At 37.1% G+C, this 19663-nt stretch overlaps 1 protein-coding gene across 1 annotated transcript in view; it reads right to left on the minus strand.

Annotated features, from left to right (window-relative positions):
• The window catches only part of LOC138175691 (glycogen [starch] synthase, liver), a gene marked incomplete at its 3' end in the record, with an annotated part of 53146 nt that extends 34171 nt beyond the window's left edge, over positions 1-18975 (minus strand). The window contains exons 1-4 of the mRNA XM_069106208.1: positions 18812-18975; positions 15083-15264; positions 13548-13739; positions 7677-7859 (exon numbers count right to left, since the gene is read on the minus strand). Coding sequence (XP_068962309.1) covers positions 7677-7859; positions 13548-13739; positions 15083-15264; positions 18812-18932 — 678 coding nt within the window. The remainder of the gene's footprint in view (positions 1-7676; positions 7860-13547; positions 13740-15082; positions 15265-18811) is intronic.
• Between the last annotated feature and the right edge of the window lie 688 nt (positions 18976-19663).

The raw sequence follows: 19663 nt of genomic DNA on the forward strand, positions 1-19663 counted from the left end.
ACACACACACACACACACACACACACACACACACACACACACACACACAGACAGACACACACACATATACAATTCCACATTTCCCCTTCTCTGGTAGTAATCCCTACTTCATCAAGTCTTAGGTCCACGAACATGCTGAAAACCTTTGAAAGAGATTTAATCAAATATAGAAAAAGGAATCTCACTTATTAGATTGAAATCAAAGATACTATTTTTGAAAGTTCAGCAAAATCAGGGGTTTTTAACCTGAGGCCTCTCTATGTTTAAAAATATACTGTGATAACTGTATTTAAATATAATTGGTTTCCTTTGTAATTTTATGTATTTTATTTTGTAACTTAACATAATTCTGAGAATAGATTCTTAAGCTTTACCAGGCTGGCAAGGAAGGGGGGAGGGATTGTAATAAAAATTTTTTAAAGCTATTAACTATAAAAATTATTTCTTTACTTCCTATTTTAATCATTTAACAAAAAACTGACATAATATTAACACTCTATAGCTGCCTAGCACATTCATTTCCCACATTTTAAAAAGAAATTGGACTATTTCTTTCCCTTGAGACCCTAAATTCTCATAATGTCTGAGGATATTGCCCATAAACATTGTAGGCTAAAACTCAACCCCGCATAAGAGATAATCATTAATCTTATTTCATAGAAGTAAAATGATTTCCCTAAGTTTATGGCCTGCATGATCACTTTATGCCTCATTAAATTAATTGTAAAGCATTCTACTATTGGCTATTTACATAGAAATAAGTTGTTAGATCCTGCTGCTATTTTCCAACTCCCTGGTAACCTTAATAGGCTATAAAAAATGAACTGTTTTCACTTTTATTTGAGTGGTGGTTCTTTTAGGTAGTAGCAATATAAAAAGTTCATACGTCAAGGCAGATGCTATTAAACTCTACCATTGCCTTATTATCCCTCTAATGAGATCCTTCTATAATTTTGCCACTTTTAAGTTTTGCCTGGTAATGCTATGAGCTCACAGGCTGTTAGAACAGCAAGGAATCCTACTGTTTTATGGGTAAGGAATAAACGATGAGGAAGGTCAAGTTTCTTGCTGAAGGTCATATGGCATGGTAGGTGCTAAGAACCCATCTTTAAAGTGAGAATAATGTCCCCTGCTTTGTCTGGGAGAGTTTGTTGTGAGGACTAAATAAGATAATATATATGAAAGTACTTTTCAAAATGTAAATCACTATTCAGATGTTATAAAATGATAATTTAAAGTAACAATTTACACTGCAGCTGTTCTATAGACTTTTAGCTTGGTCTAGAGCTTAGTGACATTTTTGGAGAATATGAGAGAGAGTTCTTGTCCTATCAGTAATAAGGAACTGTCATTTCTAGTGTGTTCCTGGGCTTTAATGGACAGATTAGACTTAATCTCTCTTTTCAGTTTTGTAATCCCCCAAATTTTTAAAGCGGTGGAGTGAAGGAAATGTCACTTAAATTCTCAAAACCTGGGGCATTGACCTTAAGTTACACACACTCAGTGAGTCAGTGAGTCCAGTTCCTAATACACATGGTTCTCTAGTACAAGTAGATGGAAAGTCAACCTACCATTTAATTCACTGGTACCTAGTAGGCCCTGAGGTAGGAGTGTTTTTTAAAATAAGATAGTATTCTTGGGCTGATATGTCATAAGTCATATCTCTTTACCTTGCAAGTGATTTGCTAGCATGTTTCAGATGCAGGTATACAATATAAAAAATCTTCAACTTATACTAAATAGCAACCAATAATCTGTCTCTGCTCCCAACCCTACCAATAAGGGCTAAGTTACCTATCAACATAGGCCATGCAAGTTTTACCCTTCTTTTTCCTTACTTGGCACTGGGTTACTCTTCTTGGGGACAGGGTTACACAGTTCTTATATTCATGGGTATTTTTATACTATTATAACAATGAAAGATAGTCAGATTCTGTGTACATATATTATTTTAAATTTCTGGGAGAGAATAACATAAATTGAAAATATAGGTACTATTTGAGATAGTCTGCCTCCTCAGACTTTGGATAAAGTAAAATGAGCCATTGTATTCTCTGAATCTCTTTCTGTCCTGGTGAGTGTGAGCCAGGGTAGGCCTGCAGTTGTGAATGGTTAAGTGAGAATGAGGCTGATAAGCCTTACACAGTTGTTGAGGAGACAACTAAGTGGGTCAATGTCAGTGGATAGAGCACTGGGCCAGGGCTCAGGAAGATCTGAGTTCAAATGTGACCTTAGACACTTACTAACTGTGTGTCCCTGGGCAAGTCACTTAACCCTGTTTGCCTTAATTTCTTCACCTGTAAAGTGACCTGGAGAAGGAAATGGCAAACCATTCCAGTATCTTTGCCAAGAAACCCCCCCCCCCCAAAAGGAGTCACAAAGAATTAGAAAGAATGAACAACCAATTCAATTGTTGAGAAGGAATGAAGTATAATAAAAAGAGCCCTGGAAGTCACTGGATAAGATCAGAAGAGCTGAATTCTAGCTTCTGGCCCTGTCAATGATCAGTTTATTATCCAGTGCAATTCACTTCCTTTGGGTTTCATTTTCTTTCTCCATCTTTGAAACAAGTATGTTGGAACATATAATATCTCAGGTGCTTTAAGCTCTACTTCTCTGAGTTCTGTGTTCAGGATGGTTAATTGGACCTGGTTTTGAGCAAGCACTTGGTCAGGTCAGGACAAAGAAGGTATCAGAAAATTTGTGCTGATGATGGGGAGAGAACATTTCAGAGGCTGGGCCGATCTGGGCTTAATATGGAAAAGGAAGCAGAGATGCCTCCCAAGAACATTATAGCAAGGCAAGGCCATAATTAGAAGCTAATTGATGCTGGGCAGACGGTTGAACTAACAGATGTTACAACAGAGAATCAGCTATTGCTGCACATTGACCTATGAAGGAAAGTTGTGTTGACTGAGGTCAGCAGTTAAGTACCGTGATTTAACAAGGTATCTTGGAATTTACTAGTTGTGTAACCTTGGGCAAGTCACTTAAATTTTATGAGGCTCGCTTTCCAAATCTGCAAAATGGTGACAATAAGAGTTATACTGCCTATGCCATAGGACTGATGTGAGAAAATCATAAAGTTATATGAGTTATTGCTCTTGTACTGAGGCATACATTCCATGGAACAGTCAAGTCCATGATTTAAGAAGGGAGTTAAGGACTTAAAAGTTGTTATGACCCAGGGTCATTTAACTTCTGTGGGACCCAATTTCCTGATCTGTAAAATGGGTATGTGGTTAGAGGGGTGCTAAATGACTTCTAAGACCCCCTTCAGCTTGAAATCTATGATCCTAAGTTGCCAGAAGGTAACTTTAGTTTTGAAGTCAAGAAAAATTTCCTGACAATTAGAGATAAAAAGGGACTGCCTGTAGTAGTTTCCTCCTAACTTATAGTCTTCAAACAAAGTTTGCACAAGCACTTGTTTAGGACATTGTAGAGGGAATCCAAGCTCAGGTTTAGGGTGGGCTCGAGGCCTATGAGGTCCTTTCCAATTCTGAGAATCTATGACACTGGGAAGAAGTCATAGACTTGCAGAGCCACCCTTGAAGAATTGTACCTCTTCTCCCCCTCCCCCTACTTTTCAACTTCTTGTTATATATTGTTTTCCCCCATTAGATTATAAGCTTCTTGACTAAAGGAACTGTTTTTGCTTCTATTTGTATCCTCATAGTCTTTAGCACAGTGCCTGAAAAACTTACATGAACTGATGTACATAAGAGGTGCTTAATAAATGTTTATTGACTGACTGAAGGAAGGTGTGGTCCTGTTGTTCAGTCATGTCCAACTCTTACAGGAGCCTACAGACTTTGGGGTTTTCTTGGCAAAGATACTGGAGTGATTTGCCATTTTCCTTCTCTAGTGGATCCCCATTTTACAGATGAGGAACTGAGGCAAATAGAGGATAAGTGACTTGCCCTGGTTCACAGTTAGTAAGTATGTGAGGCCAGATTTGAACTCAGATCTTCCTGACTCCAAACCTGATGTTCTATCTACTGTACCACTTGGCTATCCAAGGAAAGGGCCTCTATTTGGGCATAAGGATCATAAGGCTTGATTGGAAGTGGGAAGCCAGAATCAAGAGAATTGTTGTTTAAGAATGCTTCTACCTCTCCTCACTCTGAAACAGCACTACCCCCACCTTTTAATCTGGGAATGAATTTACTCCATGTACATTCAAGACAATGGACTATAAAAGTAAAAGGAAATGTCAGGATGCTTCTGGCTGTAGTGATATTCCTATGTCATCATAGTTGGGAGATTGGATGGACAGATGCATTGACTGATGGGGATTAAAGGTGAATAAATGCCCCCCCCCCTTGTCTCAGCAAATTCACAAGTGTGAAGTATCTCTGACAAAGGCCTTATTTCTCGAATATATAGAGAACTGAGTCAAAATTATTAAAAAAAATACAAGTCATTCCTCAATTGATAAATGGTCAAAGGATATGAGCAGGCAGTTTTCAGACAAAAAAATCAAAGTTATCTATTGTCAAATTTAAAAATGCTCTAAATTATTATTGATCATAGAAATGCAAATTAAAACAACTCTGAAGTACCACCTCATACCTGTCAAAGTATTTAATATAACAAAAAAGGAAAATGTTGGATATTGGAGGGGATGTGGAAAAACTGGGGCACTAATGCATTTTTGGTGGAATTGTGAACTGATCTAACAATTCTGGAGAACAATTTGGAACTATGACCAAAGGGTCATAAAATCGTGCATACCCTTTGGTCCAACAATACCACTGCTATCCCAAAGACATCCAAAAAATGGGAAAAGGACCTATTTGTGCAAAAAATTTGTAGTAGCTCTTTTTGTGGTGGTTCAGAATTGGAAATCAAAGGGATGTTCATCAATTGGGGAATGGCTAAGCATATTGTGGTATAGGATTGTAATGCAATATTATTGTATTATAAGAAATGACAAACCGGAGGATTTCAGAAAAAACTTCAAAACACTTAAATAAACTGATGCATAGTGAAGTGAAAATTACCAGGACAACATTCAACACAGTAACAATATTGTTTGAAGAAAAATTGTGAATGAATTAGCAGCTGTCTTAGCTATTCTTAGCAATCCAAAGATCCAAGACAATCCCAAAAGACTAAAAATGAAACATCCTATCTTTCTCCAGAGAAAGAACTAATATTGATTAAATATAGACTGAATCATACTATTTTTTCACTTTCTTTCCTTCGTTTTTTTCTTTTATTCAAGTCTTCTTGTACAAAATGACTAATGTGCAAATGTTTTACCTAATTTTACATGGATAACCTATATCTATTGCTTACTGTCTCAGAGAAGGGGGAAGGGAGAGAGGGAAGGAGGAATAGAATTTGGAACTTAAAACTTTAAAAAGAATTGTTTAAAAAAATGGAAAAAAAATACAAGTGTCTCACAAACTGACAATGCTGTCTTAGATAACAGATTTTTATGAAACTTGTGAGTTGGTTAGTGTTCCCCATAAGAGGCAAATAAAAAAAATTTTAATCAGTTCCAATTAACTCTTAAATAGAATAAAATTCATTCCTTCTACCCTTGTAAAAGTTGAATATTTTTCTTGTGCTTGTCTATCACCATACCTTAGTTTGCCTTCCTACTCAACTTAACTGGGGCTGGTTCAGGTTCCTACAAAGGGAAACCAAACATTTAGCACCACTAATTCTTTAAAAAATGCCTATAAATATATATATATATAAATTTTATATATATTAAATTACATATATATATATATATAACCTGATGTTCTTCTATGCTTCGCCTATAATAGAATTTAAGCTCATTATAGGAATTCTTAGATTTTTCATTGTATTATTTTTATTCTATGACAAATAATAATAGTAACATAAAATAAGCAGTATGAAATCAATAAATATAAGTTTACTTCCTTTTCCCAAAAGAATAAAATTATAATATGAATGTCTTGTTCTGAATCCATATTGAGAAAAGTAATTCTGAAGGGGAAGCAATTAGGTAGGTCCAAGGTATACTTTGACTTAGTATTTATTGTTACTATTTACCTTACTATTACTACTAAATCAACTTTAATTGATTTTAAAAGAAAAAAAATGTCCTGTGCCCTTCAGATATCACAAAAGTCAGATATGTCCACTAGGCTTGTCACAGATCACTGGTTTGACCTTAGTAATCACCTTCTAGGAAGCAGCTAGAAAATTCTCTGAAGAACTTGCTGCCTATCAAATTCCTTAATGAGTATATTTTAAATGAATTCTTTATGTTTATCATCTTGCCTTTGGGTCATGTTGACCTTTTTTATCCAGGAAAGTTATCACTGATGGCTTTATAAATGCTAAGTCTTGTTAGTATGAACTCTCTTGCATGGTGAATATCTTTGAAATGAAAATACTACTTTTTATTCTCATCATTGGAACATGCCCCCATCCACCCAACCCCCAAACACACCTGTGCTCTATTTCATAGAATCATAGACTATTAGAGCTGGAAGGGGCCTTGGAATTCATCTATTGCAACTTCCTTATTTGACAGGTGAGAATATCTATGCATCAGGGAGAAGAGATCATTTAGCCAGGTCAGTCATTAGAAAATTTGAGATTAGAACCACATAGTTACTCTGAAGGACTAAATAAATATGCAGAAAGACAGACTACCCAACTGGTCACATAAAATGGAAGGATGCCAAATGGAATTAACCATGGCAAATGGTGTTGGGTTCACTTGCAAAGGGAGTACACATAAAAGCATGACCACTGAGGCATACATGGTTTGCCTACCTTGAATTATGGTCCAGGTTTCAGTATTTCCCCCTCCCATTACTTACATACCATATTTACCCCCAAAAGAATTAAAAGTAAACAGTAGATACTGACCCCCATCCTATGAAGTCCCAGCCACTTGTTTATTTAGGGTTGGGAGGAGAGAGGGCTCATACTGACAGGCAGGTGCCTACAATCTCCTTGATGCCCAGGGTGTTGATAAAGGTAGTATTATCAGGACTGAAGGAAGAGAGAAACCCCCCAATTCCCATCAGCTATTGTGTATGCTTTATCCCCAAATCATTTTGGGGGTACTGGAGTGGTTCGCCCTTTCTTTCTCCAGCTCATTTTACAGATGAGGAAACTGACACAAACAAGGCTAAGTGACTTGCCCAGGGTCACATAGCTAGTAAGTGTCTGAGGCCTAATTTGAACTTAGGAAAGGGAGTTTTCCTGACTCCAGACCCAGCAGTCTTTCTACCATGCCACTTAGCTGCCGCCATTGCCACTTACATTAATTATAGCATTATCAACAAAAGTGAGAAACTGAGAGCATTCTTTAGCATTCTCTCCACTGACAGGATAATGATACCCATCATCATACCCAAATACCCATCATATCAAAAGTGGAAGAAGCTGAGGACACCCCATAACATTGGATCCTCCACAAACCTTCCAAATACTTCCTATGATTTAAGTTGTATGGCCCCAAAAGATGTTTTCTTTGAAAGATGACAATTGTGCCATATTTCATGTGCCATATACTAGATGTCTGATTTTCCTTGAGGAGCATGGTTATGAACACTGGTTAAGTTCTACAATCTGGCTTCTGAAAATTTGGAATCAATAATTCTGATCATCATAAGAATCAAAAAGGAAGGGGGAAGAGGTGGGAAGAAGGGGAAGGAAGGAACAAAAGAGGATTATTTTACCTTATCCAGGTGGTTGTAGAAATCAGCATTTGCTGCACAGAGGTACCTTCCAAGCAATGTTGCATGAGTTGTAAATATTGTGGCAATAGGAAGTCTCCTGGCTCGAGAAAGAACTAGTCCAGTTCCAGCTTGCCATTCATGAAATTGAACAATGACATGTTTGTCACCCACATTGTCAGTTACCTGATACAGGAAGGAAAAAAAAACACTAAAATTTCCAAATATTTTCAGATCTACAGGTTTATATAATTTTCTTCTCATAAAAACTTGTTTATAGGAATTCATTGTTCTTTATTTTATAGATTATATAATTGAAGCACAGAGAGATTAGATGGTGGTATGGTGGTATGGTGGAGAGAGCACTGGGTCTGGAGTCAGGAAGATTGGAGTTCAAATCTGGACTCAGACACTTATTAGCTGTGTGACCTTGGGCAAGTCACTTAACCTCTGTATGCCTCAGTTTCCTCATCTCTAAAGTGGGGGTAATAATAATAGCATCTCCTTCCCAGGGTTGTTGTGAAGATCAAATGAGATAGTAATTGTAAAGCTCTTAGAATAGTGTAAACACTATAAATGTTAATGATAGTAGCAGTAGGAAGATAACACATTTAGTAACAAATCTAGGTCTTCTAACTCCATTGGATCAGGCTGTTTTGCCAATATCCACTCTTCCTCCACTTTTATAATGGAACCAAAAGCATTCTTCCTTTTCAGTTTTGCCTTGTCTCTTATGTGAAGGGAGATGAGAGTAAGAGTTATAATTGCAAAACACTCAACATAATCAAGGAAGCCTGGTGACTGGATGGAGTTTAGTTGAATATTAACCTGTATTGGGAGGGATTGGGGATGATTTGGTTGGTGTATTTTAAGATATTGATCTTCCCACATAGTAATCAATGTTAAGATCATGGGAGTCCATACTGGAAAGAATAGCATAATGAAATGGGGGGAAAATTGACCTAGAAACCGGGAGTCCTGGGTTCTAGAAATAATCTAAAATTGCTAAGTAAGAAGTAGGATTTAAGCCTCTAAGGTTCCTCTCAGCTCTAATATTTTATAAATCTTGTGGTGGAGGGGTTGCTTACCTTAGCAGCATATTTTATCAGAGAATCAGATTTAGGGCTTTAAGAAATCTTTACAGATGAGAAAAGGGAGACCTAAAGAGATTAAGCTTAAGATCACAAAAGTTAAGCCAAAACTTGAACCAGGGTCTGATACCTCTGAAATAAACATTCTTTCCATTTTGCCTTCTAATGTGATTGGGTAGTAGTCAATAGATATTTCAGAAAATGAAATGAAGGGGGAAAGACCCCGTTTAGTTCCCCAAACCACAATGTGACCTTGACTCACCAGGGACAAGATTATCTAAAGCTTCATTATTAAATTCAGAGAGTTACTTTCCTGTGTAAAGACTTAGATGTCAGGGTTGCTTCACATTCATTAAATTCACTGATGATTTTCAAGGGAGGATGGGCTCTAGCTGAAGACTTTCAAATTCTTCAGCTCCTAGCTCAGAGTAGGTCCTTCATGTTTGCTCATTGATTAATTGATTGGTTGGTTAAGGTTACAGAGGAAAGCAACCATTGATAAAACTCAGCCTCAGACTCACCTGACTCTCACCTTTTCCAATACCAGTTTCACTTTTACTCATACTCCCAGACTCACTGGCTGTGGTGAGAGAGTCAGAAAACGTCCTGCTCCCCATTGCTGCTTACAGTCACTACATTTGCAGTCAGTACTTACATGCACTATTATCACTACATCTCAGTAGCCTCTCCTGCTTTGAGGTTCATTCAATCCAAATTTATGATCCAGTTTTCTGGTAGCATTTATGTACTAATGCTCAGGACACACTCCCTCCTTCCTCAATGGGTTCAGCGTCTGCCTCACATTCTTTCTCTATACTCCAAATCCTGCCTTCATGCTACAGATCTTCAGCATAGATATTGATACTCCATCAAACATTCTAATGTCCCAGTTCTTCAATCTATTCATTTCAAATGACCAATCTAGTATGCTCTTCCACCTCTATCATGCACAGAGATGGTTATAACCTCAACATCCACAATTTTTCCACTTCTACATTCATGAACTACAAAATTCCTTTATCTAATTATAATCTTTTATCACTTTCTTTTTCCTCTCTACCTTGTAACCCACAACCCTGTTCTTCATCCTTACAAGGCCTCATTTCTAGGCTATTTCATGATCAAGCTTCAGTTTCCTCCCTTTGCTATCTCAACCATTTAATGCAGAGGTGTCAGACATGCCACCCATGGGCCATCTGCAGCCCCCAGTACTCCCAAGTAAGATCTGAACCAGATTAAAATATAATAGGAAATAGTTAACAAAATAAATAAAAATACAATCAAACATAGATAATGCTAATATGTGATTTTCCAAGTCAACCTGTACCTATAGGGATTATTATATACCATCTAGTAGATCCCATTTCTATTTTAGTTTGAAACTGTCTTAATGAACCAGTGAACCAGCTCAATTCTACTCTATCTTCTACACTTGAGTCTCTTGTGATTTTATTCTATTAATGCTCATGCTTTGTCAAGTCTCATCCTTGGATTCCTCTCACAATCTGTTGCCTTCAGATTATTCATATATTGCTGAATGATGCTAGAGAAAAACACAAAACCATGCTAACTGAGAACAGTACAAATTTAAGTTTCATAATCTTACCTGGACCCTCACTGCAGCAAGGTAATCTTTTTACACCTCTCTAATTGAACACAATTCCCATTATCCCAGTTATCACAGTGACTAATGAAAATTTTTTTATTCATACTCGTCTCTTGTATGAGGGAGTCAGAAAACTTCTTGCTCACCTTTGCTGCTTACAGTTATTACATTTGCTCCCCATAAATCACAAGGTGACCTTTACTCACCAGTGACAGCTGGTCCTCATCACCTTTCTCAGCTGAAAACCTTGCCTCACACTTCACTAAAAAAAAAATTGAGACTATTTTCTTAGAATTCTTCCATCTTGTCCCTTATCTCACCTTACTCAAATGATTTCCCCTTCTGTCTTCTCGTTCACCCCTGTTCCCACATGGAGAGGTAGCACCTCTCCTTACCAAGGCAAGCCACTGAATATGCACTGTTGATTCCATTTGATGGTATCTTTTTCCTACAGAATGCTCCCTCCCATCACCCCCATTTTCTCACTAATCTTCAATATTTTCCTGTCTAATGGCTGCTTCCCTACTATCTAAAGGTATACTCAGGCCTTTCTTATTGCCCTCTACCTCTCCTCTCTTTCATGGCTAAACTTGAGAATGCCAGCTACAATGGGTGCCTCTAGTTCCTCTCCTCTCACTGTCTTCTAAATTCTCTTCAGTCTGGTTTTTGACCTCATAATTCAACTGAAGCTCTTCTCTAATTACTAATAATCTCTTAATTGCCAAATCTAATGACTATTTCTCAATCCTTATCATTTTTTACCTCTCTGCAGTTGGTGACATTGTGGATCGTTCTTTTCTTAATGCTCTCCTCTCGGTTTTCATTATACTGTTCTTTTCTAGCTTTCCTCTTACCTGAACAATTGCTTCTTTTCAGTCTCCTTTGCTGGACCTGTCATTCAGGTGATGCTTGTTAACCTTTGCTATACTCCACAGCTCTCTCTTCATCCTCTTCTCTTCTCCTTTATACTATTTTTCTTTTTTTGTTCATTTACTTTTAGTTTACAGCATTCAGTTCCACATTTTTGTTTTGTTTTGTTTTGTTGCTTTTTGGAGGGCAATTGGGGTTAAGTGACTTACCCAAGATCACACGGCTAGTTTTTGTATTAAGTGTCTGAGGCCAGATTTGAACTCTCCACATGTTTTTGAGTTCCAAATTTTCTCTCCCTTCCTCTCCTCCTTCTCACCCTATGGTGGCATGCAATCGGAAATATATCCTACAAATACCTTCACATTCAACATTAGTCAAGTTGTAAAGAAGAATTATAACCAATGGAGTGAACAATGAGAAAAAAGAAACAAAACAAAAAAGAGAGCACGAAAGTCGTTTGCTTCAATCTGCATTCAGACTCCATAATTCTTTCTCTGGATGTGGATGGCCCTTTCCTCATGAGTCTTTTGGAGTTGTCTTATAGCCTTGCATTGCTGAGAGGAGCCCAATCTATCAGTCAGTCATCACAGATACAATGTGTCTGTAATTGTGTGCACCGTTTTCCCGATTCTGCTCCCCTATACTATTTTTCTTGGTGATCTCATCAGTTCCCATGGAGTCCAATTATCTCTGCAGATGATTCAGGTCTATTTATCCAGTCTTAACCTCTCACCTGACTCTGAGTTTTGCATTTTCAACTGCCAATTGTATGCCTCAAATTGGATATCCTGTGGACATCTTAAACTCAATATGTCTAAAACTGAACTCATTGCCTTTTCTCCTTCCCTCTTCCTATTTTTCTTATTACTGTTGTACGTACTATTATTCTCATAGTCTCCCAGACTCCCAGTGCTGGCATCATCCTTGACTCCTCACTCTCACTCACTTCACATAGCCAATCTATTGCAAAGTCCTATCATTTCTACCTCTGAAACATCCTCGTATGCTTCCCCTTCTCTCCATTCATACAGCCAACACCCTGGTGAAGGCCACTGTCACCTCACATCTGTATTGTTGCACATCTGGTTGGTCTACCTGCCTCAAGTCTCCCCATTCCCCTCTCTTTGTTGTTGTTGCTGAGTCAATGCTGAGTACATATGACACAGCATCAAGTCTGAAATGTTAAACATTTGTTACTATAGTTCTGAATGGAAAATTAGCAAAATTATTAAAAAGACATCAAAGCTTTGTACTTAAAACATAACTCTTCATTTCAGTATGTTACATCATCATTATCATCACTGAATACCATGAATATTTTTTAAAATATCTTATTGATGCTACTTTCAAATTTAAAATTAGTATTGTAAATATTAAATGTATAGACTTGCTTTTGATAATTTAAGACAATAGTATTAGTATTTTGTTGTGGGTATTTTTTTCCAGACCTGTGATTTTATTGGTCTCATGCTCCTTGGTGTGGTAGCTCTTTCTACTGTTGCAGATGGGCGATTAATCTATAACTTAGTGTGTTAGAGAGTTGCCTGGGGCACTGAAAGTTCAAGTGATTTGGCCAGGCTCACCCTTGCAGTAACAAAATTTGGTCTCTGGTCTTGCTGATTCCAAGGTCAGTTCTCAGCTCACTAATCCTTATTGCCTCTCTGATAACTTATATAGATTACTACCAGATTTACACATCTGTTTCTCCTTGATTGTGCAGGCTGACTTTTATATCAGTAAAATAATGACCTAGAGATTTTTTTAAAATGCCAATGAGCGGGCAGGGCTGTGAAAAAAAGATTTAAAATGCTAGTTTGGTTTGCATATCTGTAGTTTTCTAAAATCAGGAGAAAGCTTAGAACAGAGGTAGAGTGGCATGGTATTTCTATTTTTGGCTGTGCTCCAGAAATCAGAATTTATACAAGTTAAAATCATTTTTTTCAAGTTCCTTTGAAAAGGTCTTAGGTCAGACAATAATTGCATAATCATTTAATTTGCTTAAGCTAAAAAAGAATAGAGTTTCAGTGTAGTTAAGGATATTAGACATCCTTTAATTTAACTCCTTCATTTTCTAAATGAGAGCTATAGAGAAAGAATGATTTGCCCAGAATAGTATCATAAGTTAGTGGTAGAGCTGAGACTGGAAATCATGGCCCCTGACCGCTAACCCAGTACTCTTTCCCATACTGCCAGCTTCCTCTTAGACCATGTGCCTCTTGTGAAATCATTCTTGTGAACTAATCTACTGTGTCTGAAAATGAAAGTAGCTTTATTACACCCCTTTATTACACTATGTGGTAGTGGTACCTCCTTTAAGAACCAGGCAGTTAATGACCCAAATATAAGCATATCATTAGCTTCCCGGTCATGGTAAGGGATTCCTATGTGGCATGCTTCCCAGAGATCTCCTTTCCATCTGTCCAGATTCCAAGCAGAATATCCTATATCGAACAACACCACGTAAGGGCTCCCTTCTATGAGCCATCTTCCAAAATGAACCTGTTCATTATGCAAGTAAGAAAAACTTGTGATTAGTGAATGAATATAACTTTTGATTAGTAGAAAATGATTTTCCAAGTTGAATAGAAAGCTGTAGTAATCATTTTTTTAGACCTGATTGAAATACCTGTTTGAAAAAGACAACTTAATGAGCTGTGCTAATTTCCATTCATCTATATTATCCAAGTTTTATCCATGCATTAAATTAGATAAATGCTCATTTTCTTCTGATCATTCCAAAGCAAATATTGCTTGTATATAGTTAGACCTTTCTAAAATGACTTCCCTTCTTCTCTAACTTATTTAAATCCTACTGTTTCCAACCCCTCCTTTCCCCCATTCTGCTTAAGTCTCAACAGAGATAATCTTCTGTTGGAGTCTTTCAGAACCTTTCTCCCTTATTCCTCCCCCAATTTTCATATGGCTGCCCTCTACCCCCATAGGCCACAGTTGTCTGTCCTTTCTCTGAAGTCCTATAACACATTGTCTATACTGGCATTTCACATTTGCTTCTTTGTACAAAAGAAGATAAATGACAACATTTGTCCTAGATACTCAGCTAAGCTGCCTAGAATGTTTTGTACCCAGGAAATGTTTTGTTCCTGTCACTTCTGGTGATATGCTCATAAATCAATGAAGAGCATGAAGAAAAATCGCAAGAGTATAGAATGGTTCCTTTTGTCTACTCAGAATTTAACCTTTCAGACTTCCATTATTATAAATCCTATTTTTAAAATGACCTATAATACTGCCTTTCCCAAAGGACTATTCTGCAGCATAAGTTTAGTAAGGAGTTTTAGAAATAACATAATACAGAAATTCAGTCCTAGTTCAGTCTTCTATCTATTGTGATCTCATTGTGGGCAGGTCAAAAAAAGGTAGCTCATTAATATGACTAAGTGGTTTTCCATAGGTGTTGTGGTTGGGCCTTTCTCAGGCTGGTTCTGTGGTAGTTCACTCGGTACATTCAAAAGGACATTTACGTAGCCAAAGCCGGAGAAAGATACGTAACAAGAATGGCACAGAGGACATCTCAAGTTGATTCAGCTAAGCTGAACTCAGCTGCTTGAGCTGTCCATGGTCTTTCACCAATCGGGCAGTTGGAGCTCCTTGCATTCCTTTTGCACTTAGGCATCCAGAAGCTATATGAGCATCTGAGATTTTAAGCCCCCAAGCCAGTTAAATCTAAAGGATAGTTTCAGTACCTTTTAGGGAAAAATTAACCTAACTTTTATGGTGGCAGGGGTTAGTTTATTGCTCCTTCTACAGTTAGAGGCTATAATTTTACTCACTTCCTTAAAATTTTCTTTGTTCTTTTTTAGTTCTTAAGGGAAGCATAGTACCTGGCACCCATGCAAATTCATTGCATCCACTGCTTTTTTAATTGCAGGGTTTGGAGGCTCACACTCTTCCACTTGGGTCTTCATATTGTGTTCAAAATATGGACCAATCAGACAATAATTTTCTCCCCATTCATCTGCTGTTGTTTTTGCCTTGGTCTGGATTACAGTATAGATGCCACCAACTGTTTAAAAAAGTTTATAATGGTTTCATTAATTTTAAGTTTACTATTTCATTCTTTCTCATTCAAATGAACTCATTTGATGGCTAACATTTAGAATTCAATGAAACAAATCTCTATTAAGCTCATTTCTTTAGTAATCATGAGGATTCATTCTCTGCCTGGTTTGCTATAAGAATAATACTTTACAATGGTGCCCCCCCATATCTGGCAAATTATTAGGAAGTAGAGTGCCTCTAATATTTATGCCCTAATACTTATGGATTAATATTTATAAGCCAGTGGTTGAAAAAAGAAAGTATGATAAACAACCCTTACAATAAACACTCTCAAGGGGCTGTAGTCATGACTCCTTCACCTCTACTTATGGCCATATGTGATGGAGAAGAATAATTGGAGTTATGGAAAACAATCACCATAAGTATAATATCAATTTCCCCAAACTCTAAGACCACGTTCTCCAGCTGACCTCCAAAACAAAACATAGAACTTATGAGTGAATCCATCCAATAGAGGTAATGTGTTAATGATGTGATCTTGATCTTCCCAACTAGTAAATAATAAGACTTCATAATGGCTAACTGCCTTTTACTTCCCAGAATCATCTGTGGTGCGGCTCAGAGCCTGAAAAGCTTGTTGGATTATGTAAACCAACATCATAAAGGAAGGAATTTGTCAAAGCTGTAACTAGGGAAGGACCTTGGAAGCTTAGGTTGAGAAATTTGGAGTAGGGATAAAGATCATTGCAACCACTGTTAAATTCCAGAAGGATTTCTATTGCCTTTAGGATCAAATATAAAAATCCTCTGGTTGGCATTTAAAACCTTTCACAATCTGACCCCTTCATTTCTTCCCATTTTTTTTCCTTTTTATTCTACAAATTCAAGACTAGAGCTACATTTATTTTTGTCAGTCCATAAACACTCCATTTACTGATTTTAACTCTGAGTCTTTTCACTAATTGTCCACCATGCCTGGAAGGTGCACCTTGTCTGTATAGAGTTGTTATCATGTTGTCTCATCCATCACCTCCTTGAGGACAGGGATTGTGCTTTTGACTTTCTTTCTATGCCTAGTGCTTAGCACAGTGCTCAGAACATAATACAGTCATAAAAAAATTTCTCAACTGATTGGTAGGACTGATATCTCCAAAAAGTAACATACTATCTGTACAGAGAGATATGGTGGGTAGAATTGACTTAGCCTGGGGAATAGTGGAGGGGCATGGGGAGGTGGCATAGGGACAATGGTAAGGGATGGATTGATTGCTGATGCTAAAAAAAAAATCACCTCTTTCTTTTGGTTCCATTTGGCAGAGCCACCTCCTTCTTCCCCACCTCCCTGAGCTCTTGCCCAATGCCAGTAACATCCCCCTTCCCTTCCACTCCCAACACACACACATACTGCATGGATCTGGGATTAATGTACCCTAGAGATTGACTGTGAAAACATGGACTTTGGACAGAAAGTGTTTAAGTACCGCTGAGTTAGAAAGTGCATGGTGTTGTGGAAGAAAACTGGGATTTGGACTCAGAAGAGGTCTAGGTCCAATTCCTGTCTTTCACTATTCAAGACAATCTCTCTAAGCCTCAGTTTACTCCTCTTTAATATTGAGAAAATAATATTTATTTGCATTATTTACACCATAAGATTTCAAGGAAAGTACTTTAGAATCCTGAAAGCACAGCATACTTGAAAGTTATCTTTTTTTTTTTCCCAGACCCATGAAAACATCCTGTACCATGATCATCAGCATCTCATTAGTGACCTAAATAATCTTGAAGAATTGCCGATGGAAATAAAATTTTAAGTGAATTTTTTATGTGTCAAAGGCAAGACTTGAATCATGTCTTCCAGACTCCAAGGTTGACTTTTTATCCATCATGCCATGTTTCCTGTCAAATATGAGCAATTAGCATTTAAGTGGATATTGCAAAACTTATAATGCAAAGATCTACAGTTTCCACAAATCTATGCCATCCATAGATCTATCTCCCTATGAATTAAAGAATAAGAGGATTGGGGCAGCTAGGTGGCACAGTGAATAGAGCACCAGCCCTGGAGTCAGAAGGACCTGAGTTCAAATCCGACCTCAGACACTTAACACAAAAACTAGCTGTGTGACATTGGGCAAGTCACTTAATCCCAATTACCCTCCAAAAGGAAAAAAAAAAGAATTAAGAGTATTTCACAGTACTTTCCATAAATAGAACTTACTAATTTATAAATTTATACTGATGAGAATCTTTATGGATTAATATTTATAAGCCAGTTTGAAGATGAAAATCCTAAACTGCCTGTTTAGGACTGTATAGGACTATAGGACTTTAATTTATATCTGGTAGCAATTTTATTTGTTACCATCTCACCACAAAATCCTGGAACTTACAACTGGAAGGGACTGTAGAAATCTTGTGCTTTATAATTATTTTCAACCATGTAGAAATCTTCAAATCACTCAGATTCTGATTGCTGTTTACCTATCAATGATTTAGAAGTCTCCAAAATTTTGCAAAATACATATCCCCCTCAACTGCTATATGATCAAGAAATGAACTGAAATTTTATTGTGAATACTGTTGTCAATATTCTCATTGTCTCTCTGTAAAGTTTCTTAAGGAAGCCTTAGTTTAGTAATCATTTATGATATCTCCATAAGGCAAAATCATTATAAACTATGAATCCCATTTTCTACGAATCTAAAAGGAAACTGGTATCAGTAATTATTAGTAGATCACTCCATTAGCACACCTTTTTCTTTTTTTTTTCTTTTAATGGTCTTCATGTAATCAGACTGATGAGAGAACAATTATTTCTTCATATTAATGCAAATATCAACATTTTCCTATGTAGAGCAGAATGTATGAGAGTTTAGCTGCCACTTTCATTGGGATAATAGAATTTGGAGCCGAAATGAACCATAGAGAATATCAAATCCAATCCTCTGTTTTTACAGACGACAAAGCAGAGGCCCAAGGGGCTAAATGACTTGTCCATGGTCACCCAGGAGTAAAGTTGGTATTGGAATGCCCATCTTTTGAATTTAAATACATGGCCCTTCCTACTTCAACAGGCTCTTATCTCAAATGATCAGGAAATATGTTTAATAATTCATACAATTTATAATTATTAATAAAAATGAATAATGAATAATAATGGAGTAATTAAGAATCTAATTTTATCTGATTAGATGTAATCTTAAAGCCATTCAGTTATTCTTTTGGCTAAGAAATCCTCAGAGAGGGGGAGAATAAATGCATAGATACATCCCCAAAAACCTTAGGCAATTTCATTTTCTGCTCATAACCATTTAGCCTCTCTACCTTCTTGAAATGTACACACTCACAAATTAGCTCAATTCTTCCCCTCTTAAGTTTAATCACTTAGTTAAGTTTTCATTACCTACCAAAATAACTAAACTTGCTACAAAATGTCAGAGTTCTTTGGAATATTTTATTGACAGCCCACTAAAAACTAATTCTTGTTATGATCATTTCAAATCTATTTCTAAAAAAAAAAATATGTGGCCTTTAAAAAAAGTACTACAAACCTTTGTTAGTCACTTCCCAGGCAACTTCAAATAATAGCAAATCCTCTATTGGAAGTTCTTGCACATCCCACAAAGGAAGACCACTCAAGGAGGTCACAGACAATGATCTTCCCCGTAGCATTTTCCTTTAAACCACGTTCAGATAAAATGTTAAAATTCCTAGGTTTCCGAAGAGGTAGATACACTCAGAGAAATGTGTGCACAGGCTGCTTGCTGACAGACACCAGGTCGAGGTTATTTGCCTTAGAGAAGTAAATTCACCGAGTTAAATCCCATGAGCTTTTTGGAGAGCTCCAGGTTAAAGCTCCTCTTTGCCCTCTGGGCCACCTAAGGGCAGTCCAGGCAGAACAAATTCCCTCCCCACATTTCTCTGAAGCCACCTGATACAAACACAAGTGAAACCCATGAACACAGGACTTAAAGGTAATTACTTTCCTGCTCAGTGAGGTCCTAATAAGTTCATCCTCTGATGAAAGTCCTGCCTTTTTTGGCCAAGCTACCTGCCTCACATACTTACCACTTCATCCAGAAAGCATTCCATCTCATAATTTTGAAAGAGAAACAATATCAGATCTTCCTAGAAAGTTTTCTGACAAGTAAAGAGACTGAAGAAAAATTGAATCCTAGGGCTAGGGAATGAATCCACTGTTCAACATCTCTGCTTTTAATATTTCCCCTGGAAAGAAATTATCAACTAATACAGTCTTCTCGTTTTTGTCTCCACTCGATTATTAGGAAGTTCTCTCTTCTATTTTTCAAAATCCTTCTCCTCCTCCTCCTCCTCCTCCTCTTCCTCCTCTTTCTTCTTCTTCTTCTTCTTCTTCTTCTTCTTCTTCTTCTTCTTCTTCTTCT

Source organism: Petaurus breviceps, unplaced genomic scaffold (assembly GCF_028583685.1).
Source record: "Petaurus breviceps papuanus isolate PSGF00001 unplaced genomic scaffold, PetGlider_PUasm1.0 79, whole genome shotgun sequence".
Taxonomy (NCBI): domain Eukaryota; kingdom Metazoa; phylum Chordata; class Mammalia; order Diprotodontia; family Petauridae; genus Petaurus; species Petaurus breviceps.